Here is a 17356-nt window from a genome sequence, read left to right on the forward strand (position 1 = left end):
TCTGGGTGGTTGAGTATCAGAGTGCTCCATCTCATTTCCCTGTGGGGTTGCTGAAGGTGATCTGGAAATCTGGTTCTGAGGCTTGTTTACATGTCTTCTTGTTTCGATCAGGTGGGGGTGGAGTGCTGCTGTCGCCCACGTGGCTCACCTCCTCTGTGCTGGGAATGGTGGTAGGTTGCCCTGGAAGCCTCCTACTCTGTTCTGGAAGCTGTAGCATGTCAACCTGGAAGCCTCCTCTGTGCTGGGAGTGGTGGTGGGTTGGCCCAGAAGCCTCCTACTCTGCACTAGGAGCTGTGGCGCATTGACCCGGAAGCCTCCTCTGTGTGCTTTTTCTATTCTTGATGAGAGAGAGCCATTCTGACTAGAGTGAAATGGAATCTCAATGTAGTCTTTGATTTGCATTCCCTAGGGGCTAACAGTATTGAACATTTTTTTCATATAGAGTACTTATTGGTCATTTATATTTCTTCTTTTGAAAATAAAAGTCTACTCAGTCAATTTGCCAATTTTTTGATTGGGTTATTTGTTTTCTGGTGATTTTTTATTTTTTAATATTCTAGATATTAATCCTTTACCAGAAGGGTAACTAGCAAAGAATTTTTCCAATTTGGGTCTTGTCTCTTTACTCTGTTGTTTCCTTTGCTGTGCAGAATCTTTTTAATTTGATGTAATCAATTTGTTGATTCTTAATATTATTTCTTATACAATTGGAGTTCTAGTCATGAAGTCTTTACCTGTGCCTATAGTTTTAAGTGTTTCTCTTATGTTATCTTCCAGCAGCTTCAAAATTTCTGGTTTCATATCTAAGTCTTTCAACCATTTTAATTTTAGTACAGGATTAGCAATAAGGATCTAGTTTCAATCTTTGGCATAAGGATATCCAGTTTTCCCAGCACCATTTGTTGAAGAGGCTGTCTTTTCTCCATCACGTTTTGTCAAAAATCAGATAGCTGCAGGTGCGTGGATTTATTTCTATGTCTTCTGTTATATTCCATTGGTCTACATGTCTGTTTTTCTGCCAATTCTTTGTTGTTTTTGTTACCATGGCTTTGTTGTATAGCTTGAAATCTGGTATTATGATGCCTTCAGCATTGCTATTTTTGCTCAGGATTGCTTTGGTTATTCTAGGTCTTTTCTTTTTTCAAATTTTAATGTAATAAGTATAGATATTAATAAGGGCCGGAGATTTAGCTCAGTGGTTCCACTGCCTGCCTTAAAAGCGCAAGGACCCGAGTTTGATCTCCAGTACCAAGAAAAAAAATGGTAGCTGATATTAATAAAGAAAATATAAAAACAATTCTATAGGAAAATAATTTTTCATAACAAAAATAGTAACAATGGTAAATACATTGTGTATCATGATCTTCAAAAAATATATTTTCAATTGCTAATCTATTTCAACTTATTTTCCTACTATGCTTTTTGCATAAAACATTTTAATTATTAACAAAGTATCTCATACTCAGTATAATTTTGAACAATTTCTTCCTATTCCACTGTATCTATTATATATTTTGGTCTTCATTTGTACTTTCAGTTTCTCACACCAGAAAGACAATGTGATATTTACACCTGTGTGTTTGATTTAATTAAGAGTATAGCCTCTAGGTGCATCCATTCATATTCTAGGTCTTTTCTGATTCCATGTGCATATTTTTCTAGTTCAGTGAAGAGCATTGTTGATATTTTCATAGAAATTGCATTGACTTTTGTAAAATGGCCATTTTAACAATATTAATTCTGCCAATCCATAAACAAGGGAGGTCTTTCCATTTTCTAATATCTTCCTCAGTTTCTTTCAGTGTTCTGTAATTTTCACCATAAAGGTGTTAAGCAGTTTTTAATGTATTATTTTATTTAATTCTAACTTTTCATGTGTAAGTTATTTGATTCTTTAGTACCTCTAAGGTTTAGATACTTTTATTATCCTTATTTTAAAAAATAAAGGCTTAAGGATATTAAATGACTTCTCGAGATCGCCCAGTAGAAGGATTCCAGGACTTTCTGATTCCAGAGTCATGACCACCAAGCTATAATATTCCTTTACAACCTACTTCACTGGTTTCTGCTTTTAAATCTTTAGACTATTTCCATTTCTTCTTACCATGGATTCACAAAGCTCTTTCTCTATTTGAAATGATGTCCACAGAGTAGACTCCGAGAATTAAAAATTACTCAGTCAAAATATATGATCTTTACATATATTGTCAAATGGATTTCTAAAAGGAGCTATAACCAATTTATGCCCCAACAGCACCCTTTGAGTGCCTTTAGATGCTCTCATTATTTTATCTTATTTTTTAGTCATAACTAAAGCAGTAGATTATAAAATTGTATCTTCTTTTGTCTATCTTTGATTATTGGGGAGCCTGAATTTTATGTAAAAAGTTATTTTCCATTTGCATTACCCACTTGTCTGTTAATATCCTTTGCTCATCTATTAGAATCTTAATTTTTTATGTAAGATATACAGTACTTGCCATCTAAAACTTCACTGTACCCCACAATTCTGCTGAAAGCACAAAAACATTCCATTGATTTGAAGCTAATTTTAATTTTCCACCTCCTGCTTCTGAGACACCTGATCTGATACTAAAAAGACCCAAGTATCCCTACAGTAATGGTTCTCCATCTTGGCTGCACATGTTGGAATCATCTGAGGATCTTTAAAAATTACTGGTGCCTGGGTCCTGCTGTCTAGGTCTTGATTATGTTGGTCTGGGGTAGAACTTGCATATGACAATCTTCTTAAATCACCATGTCTGGCTGTGGTGGAGGTGGCCAACTTGGCCCAGCTTGTCAGGGATGCTCCCAGTTTTAGCACTGATGTCTCTGTGTCCTAAGGACCTGTTCCAGGTACAGCAGAACAGAAGGCCTCCCTCCTGTTCTCAAGTGAAAGACAAGTTAAAACTGCTGGTGCAAGCTTTCAGTCAGGACCTTCTCCTCAGCCTCCACAAATGGCCACTCACCAGAGCTTATCTTAAGCTATCTCCAGGTTGAAGACTTTTAGCTCCCAAGATCATTTAACATGTTTTTGATGGGGCTGTAATTCATACGTCTTACAACCAGGTGGCTCTGAGCCATGCATGACTGTTCCATTGGGTGGCATGGGACAGTCACATGAGGTCCAAGCCTGTGGGAACATGTTAAAGTTGTAACAGTAAGTGGGGCCTATATATCCAGGCCTTATGGTCAAAGGTGGCTGTAGCAGCAGGACACAGTCTCTTTGCAAAGCTCTATGTGGGGAGAATGAACTCTTTTCAGCCCTTACAGCTGAAAAAAGCAAGAGATGGTTGAAACTATCATGGATACAAAGTGTCCTTGAGCGTGTTTTCAGCATAGCTGCTGTATCCTCTGGGGCCATCCATTTCCTACTTCTGGGGTTTACACACAGGACTTCTAGGCATCCCGTCTCACCCTGGCACAGACTGTTCCATGGGAAAGGGTGTTTGGGGGCTAAAAAGTAAGCGGTCCAAATAGAGCCTGGGAGGGGAGCTTCCTGGAATATGAAAAGATACACAAGGGGTTTTTAATTATGGCACATTGTTTGCAGATTAGCACCCAAATCAGATCAGGCTAATTACAGTAATTGATTTCACTGTAGAAGTGCTTCTGTATGATGCCCCACTGTGATTTTTACTCACTGGACAATGGTTGAATTAATGGGACTCTAGCCAGATTGGATGTGCTAGCAGAAGAGAGCCAGCTGCCCTCTGGGCTTGAATGTGGGGAGAGGCTGAGCAGGGGGGAAGGAGGGTGTGATAGTACGCTCAGAAACCTGTCATCAACACTAGTTTTGCTGCCAGGTCCTGTGGACATCAACATTGTGGCCAAGTGCAATGCCTGCCTCTCCAGTCCATGCAAGAACAATGGGACCTGCACTCCAGACCCTGTGGAGCAGTACCGCTGCACCTGCCCCTACAGCTACAAGGTAAGGTGGCTCCTCCTTGGTCACTGTCCTGGTGCCCACCCGGCTGACTATCCAGGGCAGTCTGAATAGCTCTTTTTACCTCCCACCCTGAAAGTGCTGGCTCCAGCATGATGAGGATGAAGGGATGGGGGATTCAGAAGCCTGGGGGTTGCCTGGGCCACCCATATGTCGACTGACTCAAGTTGGTCAGCAAAAGAATTGAGACCCTAACTGTCCTTCCCAGAAGTTCAGGCCAATTCTAAGACACTCCTTCCCTTCTAACACTATCCAGAACACGTTATCCTGCCTCCCTGCCAACATCTGTAGAGTATGGATATGTACTTGGCATTTTGCTCACCTTTTCTTTTTAAACACTCCCAGTAAAACTATGCAGATGGTCTCATTCATTCCTATTTTACCTAAGAGGAAACTGGGCTTCAGACAGTCAACAAGGTTTGGCTCAATATGAGCAATAGGATTGGCATTAGGACTCAGGGCTGTATGATTCACAAGCTAAATCTTCTCCCCAGTAGGGTTCCCTAGATAGCTGAGCCCCTCGCTATGCTTCATTGGGTTCAGCAGAGCTGTAGCTTGGTCCTCTTCTGCAGAACCCTTCCAGGTTCTAGCCATCCAAGGCACCCTTCCCAATATACTGAGCAAGCCAAGAGTTTTGAGATAGCCCGTCAGCCCTTCAGTGAACACACCTAGTGCAGGCTGAGTGACAGGGCTTGGCATTGCCACATCTCCATCCCCAGAGGGAGTGTGCACGTGTAATGACAAAGTTGAGAGGCAGATTCCATCTTGGGAACAGGAGTACCTAGTGGCTTTCTCAGCTGTGGCCATGCTTCCAATGGATGGTGTCAGACTGCCACCTATTGGCCTGGGACAAGAGACTCCCTAGGGTTGTCTGAAGCCAGCCATCCCCAACGCTTCAAACTCACTAGAGTCCCAGATCTCTATATCCTGTACTCTCACACAAACAATTATTGGTGGGAAAGAAGAGAAACTGACAGCAGACCTGCTCAGGAGGCATGTCCTCTGAAATCACCTTGTATGGGTTCAGTGGAGAAAACTCAGGGTATGGAATTGCAGAGAAGCATGCACGGATTCTAGCTTTGTCATTTACTAGCTGTGTGGCAATGCCCAGTTGCTCCACCTCAGCCTTCCCATCTGCACACGAGGTTTTCTGTGAGAATCACATGTACAATAATTAATGCAGTACATGTAGGACAGGACCTGGCAGTCAGTAAGCACTCAGCCAGCTGGAATACCGCTACATTTACCTTCACCCTTGCCTGCAGGTCCCTCACGCCAGGGTAAAAGATGAGCCATCAGTAACAGGTGGCATGCTACTCCTTTTATCAGGGGTTATCAGTCTGTGACGCTGTGGACTGTCAATGACCTTCAGTCACCCGCTTAGAACTATGACATAAACATATATAATATTCCCAATTCTGATGTACATGTCTGATTTCTTCTTCCTCCCTTCCTTCCCCTCTTTCTTTTCTTTTCCTTTCTTTTCTTTCTTTGTGATACTAGGTATTGGACCCAGGGCCTCATGCATGTTTAGGCAGGTACTCTACCACTGAACTATATCCCCTAGCCCAAGTATAGTTCTCTTTTTAATCAACTGAGGATTAGGTGCTCAACCAGACCTTACACATTTGTCATTCCCTTTTGTAAGGGAATAGGGATGGATGGTACCATCCCTGTTTTACAGATAAGTTGAAGCATTTGCATTCTCAGCTTGCCTCCTTCTCTAAAATTGTCTGAAAGTCTAGGTTTATTCGAACTACACTTGAATACACCATGAAAAATAGCCTGACCATTAGTTTCAGAGCAAAAAGTGTCTCTGTGGAGCTACTCCAAGGTAATGCCACTTGTCTTAACTTTGTTCATAAGATTCTGAACATCTTGCTGGGGATTTAGCTCAGTGGGTAACACACCTGCCTCGCAAGCACAAGGTCCTGAGTGAGATCCCCAGTACAAAAAATAGAAAATGATTCTGAACATCTTGCAGATTTCAGAAGAATATAAAGAGATAGTTTAAAAATAATGTATAACTTTATTATCATGCACTAAACACACATACACAAAAATTAAAATTATTCAAAGAAAAGCAATACAAGAGAAAAAAACCATAATAATATTCGAGTATAATAGAACCCATCCAAAGCAAAACTGAAAGGTACTTAAACATTTTTCCATATAATTTTTTTTAAAATCTCAAGCATTAACAAAACATCAGATGTGATTTGTTTTAGAAAGATTTTCAAAACTAATATTGAACAAATAGTGGTCTGGAGAAAAAATTCTAATTAACTAGTAAACTCCACATAGGCCAAATTTTTTTTATTTAAATTTCAATACAGTCATTGGACGTGTGATGGAAATATAATCTGAGAAATATGTTATTAGGCAATTTCATCCATGCGCATCACAAAGTACCACACAGAGTGCCAACTGCTAAGCGCAAACTGAGAAGGTATACATCAATCATCTGTGTAAACAGAGATTTTGACCTTCAAAAACCTCTGGGCTCGAGAGGTCTTGGGTACATGATGGTGATGATACTGCCATTCCCAGAGTGTCCACTCTACCTGACAGAGCATGAAATGAAGTAGATGTGCTTCTTGCATGCTCTTCATCAAAGCCCTAGGACAGTGATGGCGAACCTTTTAGAGCTTTCAGTGATACAAACAGCCCACTCCAGCACGCATGCCATAGTTTGCCACCACTGCCCGAGGATATAGTTCCTAAAATAACCCCGCCTTGACCTGGGATTTAGCTCAGTGGCATGGTGCCTGCCTTGCAAACACAAGGTCCTGAGTTCAATCCCCCGTACAAAAAAAACACAAAACCCTGCCTTTACAGTTGAAAAAACTGAGCATAGAAGATGAAGGAGTTAGGATTCAAAGCTCAGAACCAAATGATTCCAGAATCCAGGCTCTTGGCCGCTTCCTTCATTGGCCACTGACAAGTACAGTGATTGCAGAGACTAAAGGGAAGCCACTGGCCATTTAGAACCTTTCTCAATCTCCAGGGTAGAGAATCAGAGTACGGTGGTGGAAAGAGCACCATACAGGCCCCACCAGAACCTGTTGCCACCTGGCCAGATGACCTTGGACGGCTCCCGCTCTTCTTCCCTGTTTTCTCAACTGTAAAATGGAGCAAGTTGAACCAAAGGGATCATGCAAATGTGGGTTGCACCTGTGCTGAGTTCATTCCTCCGCTTCCCTTCTTACTGGGGTCACAGCCCACCCAAGCGCAACCACTGAGATAATAGATCTGGATAAGGTGCCAAGCTGACAATAATCCCTCATCACCCACAGAACCAAGCTCAAAACTGAGTCACTTACCTCGCTATGTCCAGATGCCTCATTTATTTGATTAGCTCCAAAACCTTGGGAAGCCACAATGTTATGAAAGAGCACAGCAGCATAAGTCCATTATCTCACACAGTACTCTTACTCATCCTGTGAAATGTTTTATTATCCTCTTTTGGTAGGTAAAGAAACAAAGTTTGTAAAGTTCAAAGAACTTACCCAAAATCCTACATGTAGGAAGCACATGAGCTAAAACCAGAACCAGTTATCTCTTACAAGAAAATCTGTACCCTTAATCATTTCATTAGTGGCTAATCCTGTCTCAGCCTTTTTCCTACTTGCAAAGGAGAAGTCATACTCCAGAGCTGTAATAACGATGAAAGGGGTCACACATGGACTTCGCCTCCTTCCTTCAGCACCAGGATTCAGTAGACATTTTACAAAGGATAACTATCTTCCTGCTATTTTAAGATATTGGGAAATAAATTCGGTTGGCTGGTTCTTTTTCAGCTATTTATCATCATTCAGATATATTCAGTGTCTCTGAGCAGTGCTTCTCAAACTATAATGTGCACAAGAATCACCTGGAGATGTCATTAAAATGCAAGCTCTGATTCATGAGACCTGAGGTCAGGCCTGAGATTGTGCATTTTTAACAGGCTCCCATGGGATGCCAGTGCTACTAGTCCAAAAACCACACTCTGAGTAGCAAGTCTTGGATCAGCCTTCCCAGCCCCATCTCAGAAACACATTCCAGTAGGGATGCTATTGCCAACCCCTTTTAAAGGAAGCCCATTGCCCTAGCCACCCACCATTGTCCTCCCCCGCCCCCCATTCATCCACACACACCAGAATGGGGAATACAGAGTGAAGGAAGACCATCGAGCATCACAAATCTTGCGGATTTGAGCAAAATGCAGCTGAAGAGTATTGAACTGTGCTAATTAGTCGGGCGTTGGCAATGGTGATTATTTCTCAAGGACTCGTGACAAAAATTCCCTCCTCCAGCCCCCAGTTACCAAGTCGTCATGCACTAGAATCTGCCTCCTGGCTGTCTATGCTCTTGCATAAAAGGTTAGCCAAGACACAACCACCTCCACTTCCACCCTGGGAAGATTCAACCCAGAGTCACCGGGTATTTGCAAGTTACCCAGAATAGAAAGGCAGGTCCAGACAGGAACTAGGGAGACCCTGGAAGTACAGTTTATAGTACCAACCAAAGACCTGAAAAAAAAGCCAAGCGTGGTGGTACATTCCTGTAATCCCAGCACTCAGGAGCCAGGAGGATCGCTGAGATTTCGAGGCCAGCCTAAACTACAAATTGAGACCCTGTCTTAAAAAAACAAACAAAACCTAAAAAAATATTTTAATCACCCACATTCAACCCTGCTCCAGACCCTAGTCATTGTCATCATTGCTGTCATTTACAGAGTTGCCATCACATACCAGGGGTCTTAGAGCTATGTGATTTTTTTCATCATTAGTTAACTCCCCATGGGGTAGGTAGGAGTTGAATACTCCTTATCTGAAATGCATGGAACCAGAAGTGTTTCAGATTTCAAATTTTTCAGATTTTGGAATATTTGCATGTGTAATGAGATATCATGGGTACGGAGACCCAGTTCTAAACAAAAAATTCATTTGTTTCATATAGACCTTTTACATATACCCTGTAATTATATACAACATTTTTCCCATACCTGCATTTTGACTGCAAGCCATCATGTGAAGGCGGGTGTGAAGTCAGTGCCTAAAAGATTCCAGATTTTGGACTATTTCAGATTTTAGATTTTTAGATTAGAGATACTCAACCTATATTATGATTCCCATTTCATAGGGGATGAAAACAAAGCTTAGAGAGAACTAGTCATTTCTTCAAGGCACACAGCAGCCAACCTAGACCTGGCACTCAGAATGGCTAAACTGCATAATTGAAGTTGTAAGGTCAGAGTAAGTGGCCTAGCACTTGGGGCCCAGCACTGACTTTGAACCCAGATGTCTGGGTTCAGCTGCTTCCTGCCTGTTGCACGTACTGCTGTGTAGTCGTGCACCAGTGACCTCACTTTTCAAGTCTTCCTTCCCTATCTGTGAAAATGAGTGTAATAACAATTATAGCAATCTCGTAGGGTTCTTGTGAACATTATATGCAATTGTGAATATAAAACACTTAGCATGAGGCCAGGGATGTAAAATGTGCTCAGTAATGTGAGTGAGAATTAGTACTACAGTTTCACACACTGACTTTTGGAAGCAGGCTGTGTTGGGATACACCCAGATACCACCCCAAACTGCACTCTCCCTCTCCCCACTGAGAAACCTCTGTCGGGCCCTTTAACTGTGATGGGACATGAACTTGCATTAAGAAACAGACAGACATGGCCCATGGCTTCTGCCTGCTGGAGAAGGGGCCTGAGGCTCCAGTGTTTAAAAAGGTAGGAGGATGCCTTTGAGAGTGTCCACAGCAGAGGCTGTCCTGGGCCAAGACCGCAGGCTTAGTTGGTAGTCACCACACAGCCAGGTCCCATGCCCTCACAGGTGCTGACAGCAGCAGAAGAGAGAAGCAGACTTTCTCAGGCAGATGGCGAGCAGGTGGTGCTGTCAGTGGGAGGGCTCCCATGATCACCTCCACCTGGCATGGACCAGAGCCCTGAGCCTGAGGCCCAGAAACACACACAGTGGTTACCTCCCCAGAGTCAGCTACCAAGTCCTGAGAAGGACTACTTGCCAGTACTTGGGTGCAGCCCTGGCTCCTCAGTCCCAAAGCAAAAGCAGGGGCCAAAGGGTCGAGAAGAGTTGGGCTGCTCCCTGGGACACTGCATCTAATGTCTACTCTCCTTAATGCCTTTGTCTTTGCCATTCTTTCTGCCTGACATGATCCTCCCCACCTGCCACATGGTTGGCTTCTTGTCAGCTCCAACATTCCCTTCAGAGGAGCCTGGTCCAAAGAAATCTACCTCACTCCAGACTATCACGTGGTTCTCAGCCTGGCCTCACCTTAGATTCACATGCAGAATTTTGGAATAAATACCAACACCCGAGCCCCACTCCAGACCAATGAAGGATGAATCTCTGGGGAGTTTTCACCTTCTAGGAGCCAAGATCTAGTGGCTCAGTCCACCTTCAGCCTCAGTCCACCCTACTCAAGGCGTAGATTATGGTTAAACCTCAGTGAGACTAACAGTAATATCATCTACTAGCATTTACGGGATGCCTACTGTATGCTAGGTGGGTTACACAATTGCAACACTTCCTTATGTGAAAGTTCTAGTTGCATTCTCGTAACAGCCCTGTCAGAGGTTAGAGGGGTTTTTGCAAGGTCAGCCATCCAGGAAGAGGTGATGCTGGAATGTGAATCCAGGTTCACCTACATCCAAACCTGGTGCTCTTTCTTGCCCTGCAATGTAGCATAGAAAAGGGCATGAACTCAGAAGTAGGGAAGATGCAGCATGAACTTGGGGAAATCTCGGCATTCTTTCCCTTCTCACTGTGAGATGAAGGCTCCCTCTGGCTGGCTCCCAGTCAGAGGCTTCCTGCCTCCATCTTAGCTTCATCCCAGAAGATGCTAGGTCATGGCAGCCATCGAAGTCCTCCTCACCAGGTTCATCTCTCCCTTCTGCTCTTCAGGGCAAGGACTGCACCGTGCCCATCAACACCTGCATCCAGAACCCCTGTCAGCACGGAGGCACCTGCCACCTGAGCGAGAGCCACAAGGATGGGTTCAGGTAACAGCTCCCCTGGCTCCTCTCATGGGCAGACTGCTCATATGAACGATGTCAAGGCTTTTTGTACCCCGAAGAGAAAGTGCTATTATTCCTACCACATAGATTAGCAAACTGAGTCATCATGGGTTAAACCTTTTGCCTGGAGTTACAGTAAATACTGGCAGAGGGATTTGAATCCAATACCAGACTCTCCTCTCTGAGCCAGAAAGTCTCCAAGGGAGGCTACAATTGCTAGCTGAAGTCAGAAAAGTATGGGACGCTGGCTAAAAAACCTGCCAGCCTGGCAATCCTACCACTCTTTTCTGCGTTATAAATAATAATAATAGGCGATATCCATGACACTGCTCCCCATGTACCAGACACTGCCTAGTCATCCATCTTATTTAAGTATTCTCATAACCCTATCCAGCAGGTAGGTACTGTCCTCATTGAATGCATGGGAAACTGAGGCACAGAGATTGATTTGCTCCAGGTCACATATCCTAATAGTGGTTTCTGGATCTTCCACCTTCACTTCCAGTCCTCTCCTCGCTAGCATTAAGGTTTCAGGAAGAAAAGGGGGATAGAAACCATTGAAAAGCTGTCCTAGGGGTGGCACTGGGCCTCTTGCCAAACCTCGGGCCCCCTTCCTGCTTCCTGCCTTCCCAGCAGCTTTCAGATGCCCAGGTTCCCCAGCCTCTTAGCCTGGCAGATACAGACCATTAGGAAGTGGCTCCTTTGGCACAGAGGGTTGGGCAGCAGCCCCTCTGCAGTAAAGGCGAAGCCCCTGTGCCAAGCTCTGGGCGGATGTCCTCAAGCTCAGGTTGCAAACAATTACTTATCAGAAGCACTATGGCCAGAGGTTGCTGTGTGGTCTGTGGAAGACCTCAAGTTCTGGGCTCCCAGTTCTCCCTCCTGGGGGAACCCAACCCGCCCACATATCCTGCTGCCAAGCCAGCCCCATCAAACCCTGAGTCTTGAAAAGTGAAACTCAAGGCAGACTTCCTGTTCCTGCCAGGAGTCAGCCAAACCACCCACTTCCACCTGCTCACTGAAAGCGAGTGAGGAGAAATGACACTGGAGTCTCACCTCTGGGGCTGAAAGCCTGGCTGTGCCCCACTGCAGGGAAGAGCTTCCTCTGCAGACTATTGTGTGTCACTCAGTATCTGGTTTCCACCCTAGGACTTTGAGGAGTGTCAAACGAACAGGAAATATGTCCAGACCTTAATTTGAAAGGCAAGAGGCTCAGATCTGCAGGATTCAGGAAGTGGGTTAGAAGGTTAGGGTAACAAGGCAAAGGCTGGAGACACTGCACCGCGTGTGTGCTTCCCAAGGAGGAGGAAGGGTCTTCCGCAGGGTGTCAGCTCCAGGCAGGCTGGCAATGGCAGAGGTGCTTGTCAGAAAGAGATTTGTGCCCTCTTCCCTCCTGGAGTCATTCCCCAGGCCTGCCATAACAAAGGACACAGAGGCCAGCTGGATTAGAACAGCAGCAATGTATTTTCTCATGGTTCTGGACATAGAAGTCCAGACCTCTGGTGTCTGGAGGGCCAGATTTTTTCTACAACCAATGGGAGAGGGACTTTCTTGCCTCTTCCCAGCTTCCAGCATTTGCTGGAAGTCTTGTGCATTCTGTGTCTTGCAGCTGCAGTATTCCCGCCTTTCTTCGTGGTCTCAGGGCATTTTCCCCATGTCTCAGTCTGAACGTGTCTGTCTTCCTAGAAGGATACCATATTGGGTTAGGGATCCACTCTTTTCCAGGATGTCCTCAACTTAACTCATTATATCTGCATAAAGTCACATTGCAGGTAGGGGGCGTTATGGCTGCAACTTACCTTCTTGGAGGACACAGTTCAACCCATGACACCTCTGAAGAGTCAGAATTCTGGAAGCATCACCTTCCCTCTTTATAGATTCTTCTCCAATCTTACTTATTTCCTGTTCACAAAATGAACAAAAGTCAGAGGACAGGCCACGCAGGACATCAAGAAGGGAGATCTGACCGGCTCTCAAAGTCCCCACAGCTAACTTCCTGCTCTTGGAGTCCCCTTGACAACCCCTCTGAAGTTTCCAGTGAAGACAAGGAAGATTGTCCTCTTCCCTGCACTCTGTCCACTAGATAGCAGCCTCTGTACCACCATATCCATTGTCCATAGCCAGGCAATGCTAACACTCTGGGGAGAGCCCAAGGAACTGGCCTTCAGGAAAACTAAGATCTTTGAAATCCAACCCTGTCCCTAAAGAAGTAGCCTTTTTTGTTAACATCCATGGTCCCTAACAGAAAAAAGAAATGAGTCATTTTGTTCTAGTACCTCAACAACTCAGACCTGAGAAGTTCATGGTCTTTTGTAGAAAATGTGATACAGCTTTGGGGTTGTGAGAAGTGGAGGTGACATAGGATTCTGGGACCATAGAAATTCACTTCTTAATAGTTTACTGCTACATCCCTAATCAGCACAGCCTCTGAAGCTGGATCCATGCCCTTGCATGGATTCTGACCAGCAACTTGGACAAAAAACAAGATTCGCTTCAGTGTTTAGACACTCGCTTCCTACCCACCCCAAGCACCTCCTAGCCCCTCGCCCCTTAGCTTATGGGCAGGCTTTATTTTCTATTCCTAATCCTGGGGGCCACAACCAAGGTGGAAGGGGAGATAGCATACCAGAGACAAATGAAGGAAATGCATCCTGCTGATTGATATGCAGGGCTTAAACCAAGCTCATCAGGAGGCCTTAGAATTGGCAGGAGAGGGGTCCTCCCACTCCATCTTTTCATCTCCCAGGAGCTAGAGAGACCTCAGAGGTAGTCGGAATACATAATAAGCAGAGATAGCATCCATAAGAAAGCTTAAGGAGGTGGGGTGTTTTGGATTTTTTTTTTTTTTTAGAACTAAAGTTGGCTAACCATGTTCTGAGCATTTTCTGTGTGCTATACACCCTTCTAAGTGCTTTGCTTGTATAATTTCATGTACTCTCTCCAAGCATACAAGGTCAGACAGCTAGGAAGCAGCAAACCAGAATTCATTTTCAGGCAACCTGATTGCAGAGCCGTGACCTTGGGCGTGATGCCCTGCTGCCCTCTCCATATAGAAAGGTGACCTTGGGGTGACAACATCACTCAAGGGAGGGGTGTTTATTCCGACACAGAGGAACCGCAAGAAGGAAGGTTTAGAAGACAGCTATGGGAATTTAAGCCATATCCAGGAAACACTTCTAGCTGGGGAATGGTGGAGATACGCTGCTGATAGGAATTGCCTCCAGGGGCAAGGCAGCCAGCAAGGGCCAGGGGAGGCAGAACATTGCCTCAAGACAGAGGACTAGCTGAAATGACCTGGAAGCTCTCTGTCTTCTGACTCAGGACCCCAAGGCCTTGTGTGTCCAAAATGTTGTCTTGAGCCTCCACGCAAAGGAGAGACCTAACTAATCCTATTTCCCACCCTCTACCTTCCTCTTCACTCACCCCTTCCCTGGCCTCCGGCTCCCCTACTGCCCCTCACACCTAAAGCTGCTCCTGCCCCCTGGGCTTTGAGGGGCAGCGGTGCGAAATCAACCCAGATGACTGCGAGGACAATGACTGTGAAAACAATGCCACCTGTGTGGACGGCATCAACAACTATGTGTGTGTTTGCCCACCTAACTACACAGGTAAGAGTCTAAGGGTGCACAGGCCCGTGTTCATGGGATGGGGTGGAAGAAGTCACTAGAAGAATCCCATTTTATTTAGGGTATCCTTCAAGGAAGAGGAACCCCACCCCCTTTCTCTCTGTGGACAGAGCTAAGATCCCAAGACCATGACAGGCCATAAGGGATGCCCCTAAAACCCTATATTGACTTGTCCATCTCCTGTACCCCCACTCCCACCTCCAGCAGCTCCCTAGCTCCTTTCCACTTTGAAACATATTCCCAGGGCCCTTCCAGCTGTTTGTTCATTCAGTGTCATTGAGGTTGGCAGGAAGGCACATGCATCCCATTTGAGGTCTAGGCAACCCTCTCCAGAAATCTACATTTTCCAGACATTCTGCTAGGAGCTTGGGACATAAAACCAAGCAAGACAAAGTTCCTTCTCATAAAAAGCTCATGGTCAAGAAGAGAGAAACACATGGATTCAGTAGAATGAGAACAAATCCTGTGTAAACCCAGGGAGTCATAGGACCACAGAGCAGAACATGTCCCAGCTAGAGAACATGAGAAGTCTCCTCACAGGAGGTGTAATTTCTCAGGAATATCATTCTACCCACCCACCCAAAAACAAAGGACCTTTATTTCCTACAGTAGCCTCCCCTAATGAAAAGAATGGAATACAGGATTAAATTGTGAAGCAAAATTCCACCAGTTGGTGCAAACACAGCTTACTTTGTTACGAGATCAATCTAAAGTGGCGTGTCCCAGACCAGAATTCCACAAATTCAATGAATTCTTTGAGGAGGAAGCTCCATGGATTTTTTTTTAAAAGAGTCTGGGCATTACTGCATATAATAATAGCGTGTGATGTAAGTTAGTATGTTAGAAGTTCTGAAAAATCCTGCTTTAAAGAAATTGTTCCCAGCAGCTCCCAGACTTAGGCGATCTCAGAACTTCCCTCTAACCTCACCATACAACACCATTACTAACCTAGAGGTATTGTCTTATAAAAACCATATTTTGGAAATGTTGGCCTAAAGCAAGGAGGAAATGAGAATGATACAACTCAGGGATGGCCGAGTCCTTGACCATTAGAACCTAGGTTTATGTCAAGGATGAAATGGGAAATGGGAAGATAGAGGTGATGAATATGAATAGACACAATCCTCAGGACTGCAGAGAAGGAAGCCAAGTTGCTGCCTTTGCCCCTCAGATCCTTTCCTCTGAGGCTTCCTCTGAGTAGCCAGGTACCCCCAACCACACCCCCGAAACTGATGGCATGCCTCAAGGCCTACTGGGAAAACCACCAACCCTGTTAGTCCTGAGCTTCCTGGCTCCAGCCAAGGCTGTGTGCTGGGACAGTGAACAGGCAAATCTCTCTTCTGTCCAAACTCTTCCATCTTCTGAGAGCAGAGTTGTAACCCTAAGTTGCATTAGCAACAGGCAGCACTTACTGTGTACCTACTATATGTGTAGCTAGTGGAGACACCAAGAAATTGAAAGCATATTCTAGCCCACAAGGTGCTTCTGGTCTACCCAAGAGGAAGCACTGGATAGGGTTAAGTCATTACTCCATGAACAGAGGGGCTAAAGATGGGTTGTGTGTTTGCCAGAGGAGGGGCCTGAACTGAATTCACGGCCGACAGCTGGCATTCATCCACTGCCCCGCCAGCGCCCGGGATCTCCTGCGGCCCTGTGCCTGGGAGCAGCATCCAAGGCAGCCTCCTCTCACCCCTGCTCTCCCCTAGCCCTGCAGAGAACTTCCATGGTTAGAAGTTTCTCTGTCACATCACTCTCTAGCTGGTTCCCCTGGGTGGAATTTGAGGTGACTCAAAAGTCAGGCCTTAAAATCCTGCGTTGTTTGGAAGACGCTCTTGTGTCTTCCATACCCCACCCTCTGCATTCCTAAAATACATCTTCAGTGGCGTGAGCTTTTGGGGGCTTATCAGCAGAGGCCATCCTGAGTGTTTATGACCCATAGGCATTTTGCAGCACTGGAAACTTGGAAGGCGGCATATCCAGAGATTCAAATTCCTTTCATATTCCCTTCCCTGAAAAACCCAAAGTGCTTCCTTATTTGCTGCAGATGAGCTAGACTGCTCGGCCCTGTCCACGTTTCAGGCAGCTCAGTCTAACCTCATAGACAAGGTTATGAGTCTCCTTTGTGCTTCCACCGAGTTTAGCCCCATGGCGGCACTCACCACTCTGGGCTGTAATCGCCTGCCTTTATATCTCCCCCATTAAGCCATGGACAAGGACAGGATTGGGTCGCATCTCCCTGAGAGATGCTCAGTAAACCGGTGGGGAATAAAAAATGAATAAGCATAACCCAAGGTCAGGGTCTGGACTGTGATATCAGCCCTGGTGTGATAGAATAAAACAGCAAAATGATGATTCCTTGACAGTGCCCAGGAGAGATCCTGGGATAGCCCCATTGCTACTGCTAGGGAAACCAAGGCAGAGGTACAGAAGGAAGGATACCCCAAGAGAAGAATGCAGGGCTCCTGGTATCCATGATCTTGTGACCAGGAGTGAGATAAGTCTGACCTTCTTGCCTGGGGACCTCTTATGCCTGAGTTCTTTTCCTACTCCTGCCAGGTGAGCTGTGTGATGAGGTGATTGACCACTGTGTGCCTGAGATGAACCTCTGTCAACATGAGGCCAAGTGCATCTCCCTGGACAGAGGATTCAGGTAAGGCACAGCTCCAGTGCCCCAGCACAGGGCCTATGAATGCTGCCTCCAATAGTCTGGACCTAGGGGAGGAATGTTCGAGCAAACATTTAGAAAAAAAAAGGAATTGC

The 17356-nt window shown here is 45.2% G+C and overlaps 1 protein-coding gene and 1 long non-coding RNA gene across 8 annotated transcripts in view; one reads left to right on the forward strand and one right to left on the reverse strand.

Moving 5' to 3' along the window:
* Slit3 (slit guidance ligand 3) overlaps nt 1-17356 on the forward strand; it is a 606864-nt gene that overhangs the window by 560451 nt on the left and 29057 nt on the right. For all 5 annotated transcript variants that reach the window (XM_004836404.3, XM_087194497.1, XM_021239832.2 and 2 more), the window contains 4 exons: nt 3807-3931; nt 10861-10958; nt 14439-14578; nt 17153-17246. In XM_004836404.3, coding sequence (XP_004836461.2) covers nt 3807-3931; nt 10861-10958; nt 14439-14578; nt 17153-17246 — 457 coding nt within the window. The remainder of the gene's footprint in view (nt 1-3806; nt 3932-10860; nt 10959-14438; nt 14579-17152; nt 17247-17356) is intronic.
* Nucleotides 12418-17356, reverse strand: part of LOC110344756 (uncharacterized) — a 106927-nt gene continuing 101988 nt past the window's right edge. For all 3 annotated transcript variants that reach the window (XR_002387548.2, XR_015444633.1, XR_015444632.1), the window contains exons 3-4: nt 12770-12872; nt 12418-12652 (exon numbers count right to left, since the gene is read on the reverse strand). This is a non-coding gene — a long non-coding RNA (uncharacterized LOC110344756). The remainder of the gene's footprint in view (nt 12653-12769; nt 12873-17356) is intronic.

The sequence above is a fragment of the Heterocephalus glaber genome, unplaced genomic scaffold, assembly GCF_053883595.1.
Source record: "Heterocephalus glaber isolate CG9 unplaced genomic scaffold, H.glaber_assembly_v1.0 deba00001606, whole genome shotgun sequence".
Taxonomy (NCBI): Eukaryota; Metazoa; Chordata; class Mammalia; order Rodentia; family Bathyergidae; genus Heterocephalus; species Heterocephalus glaber.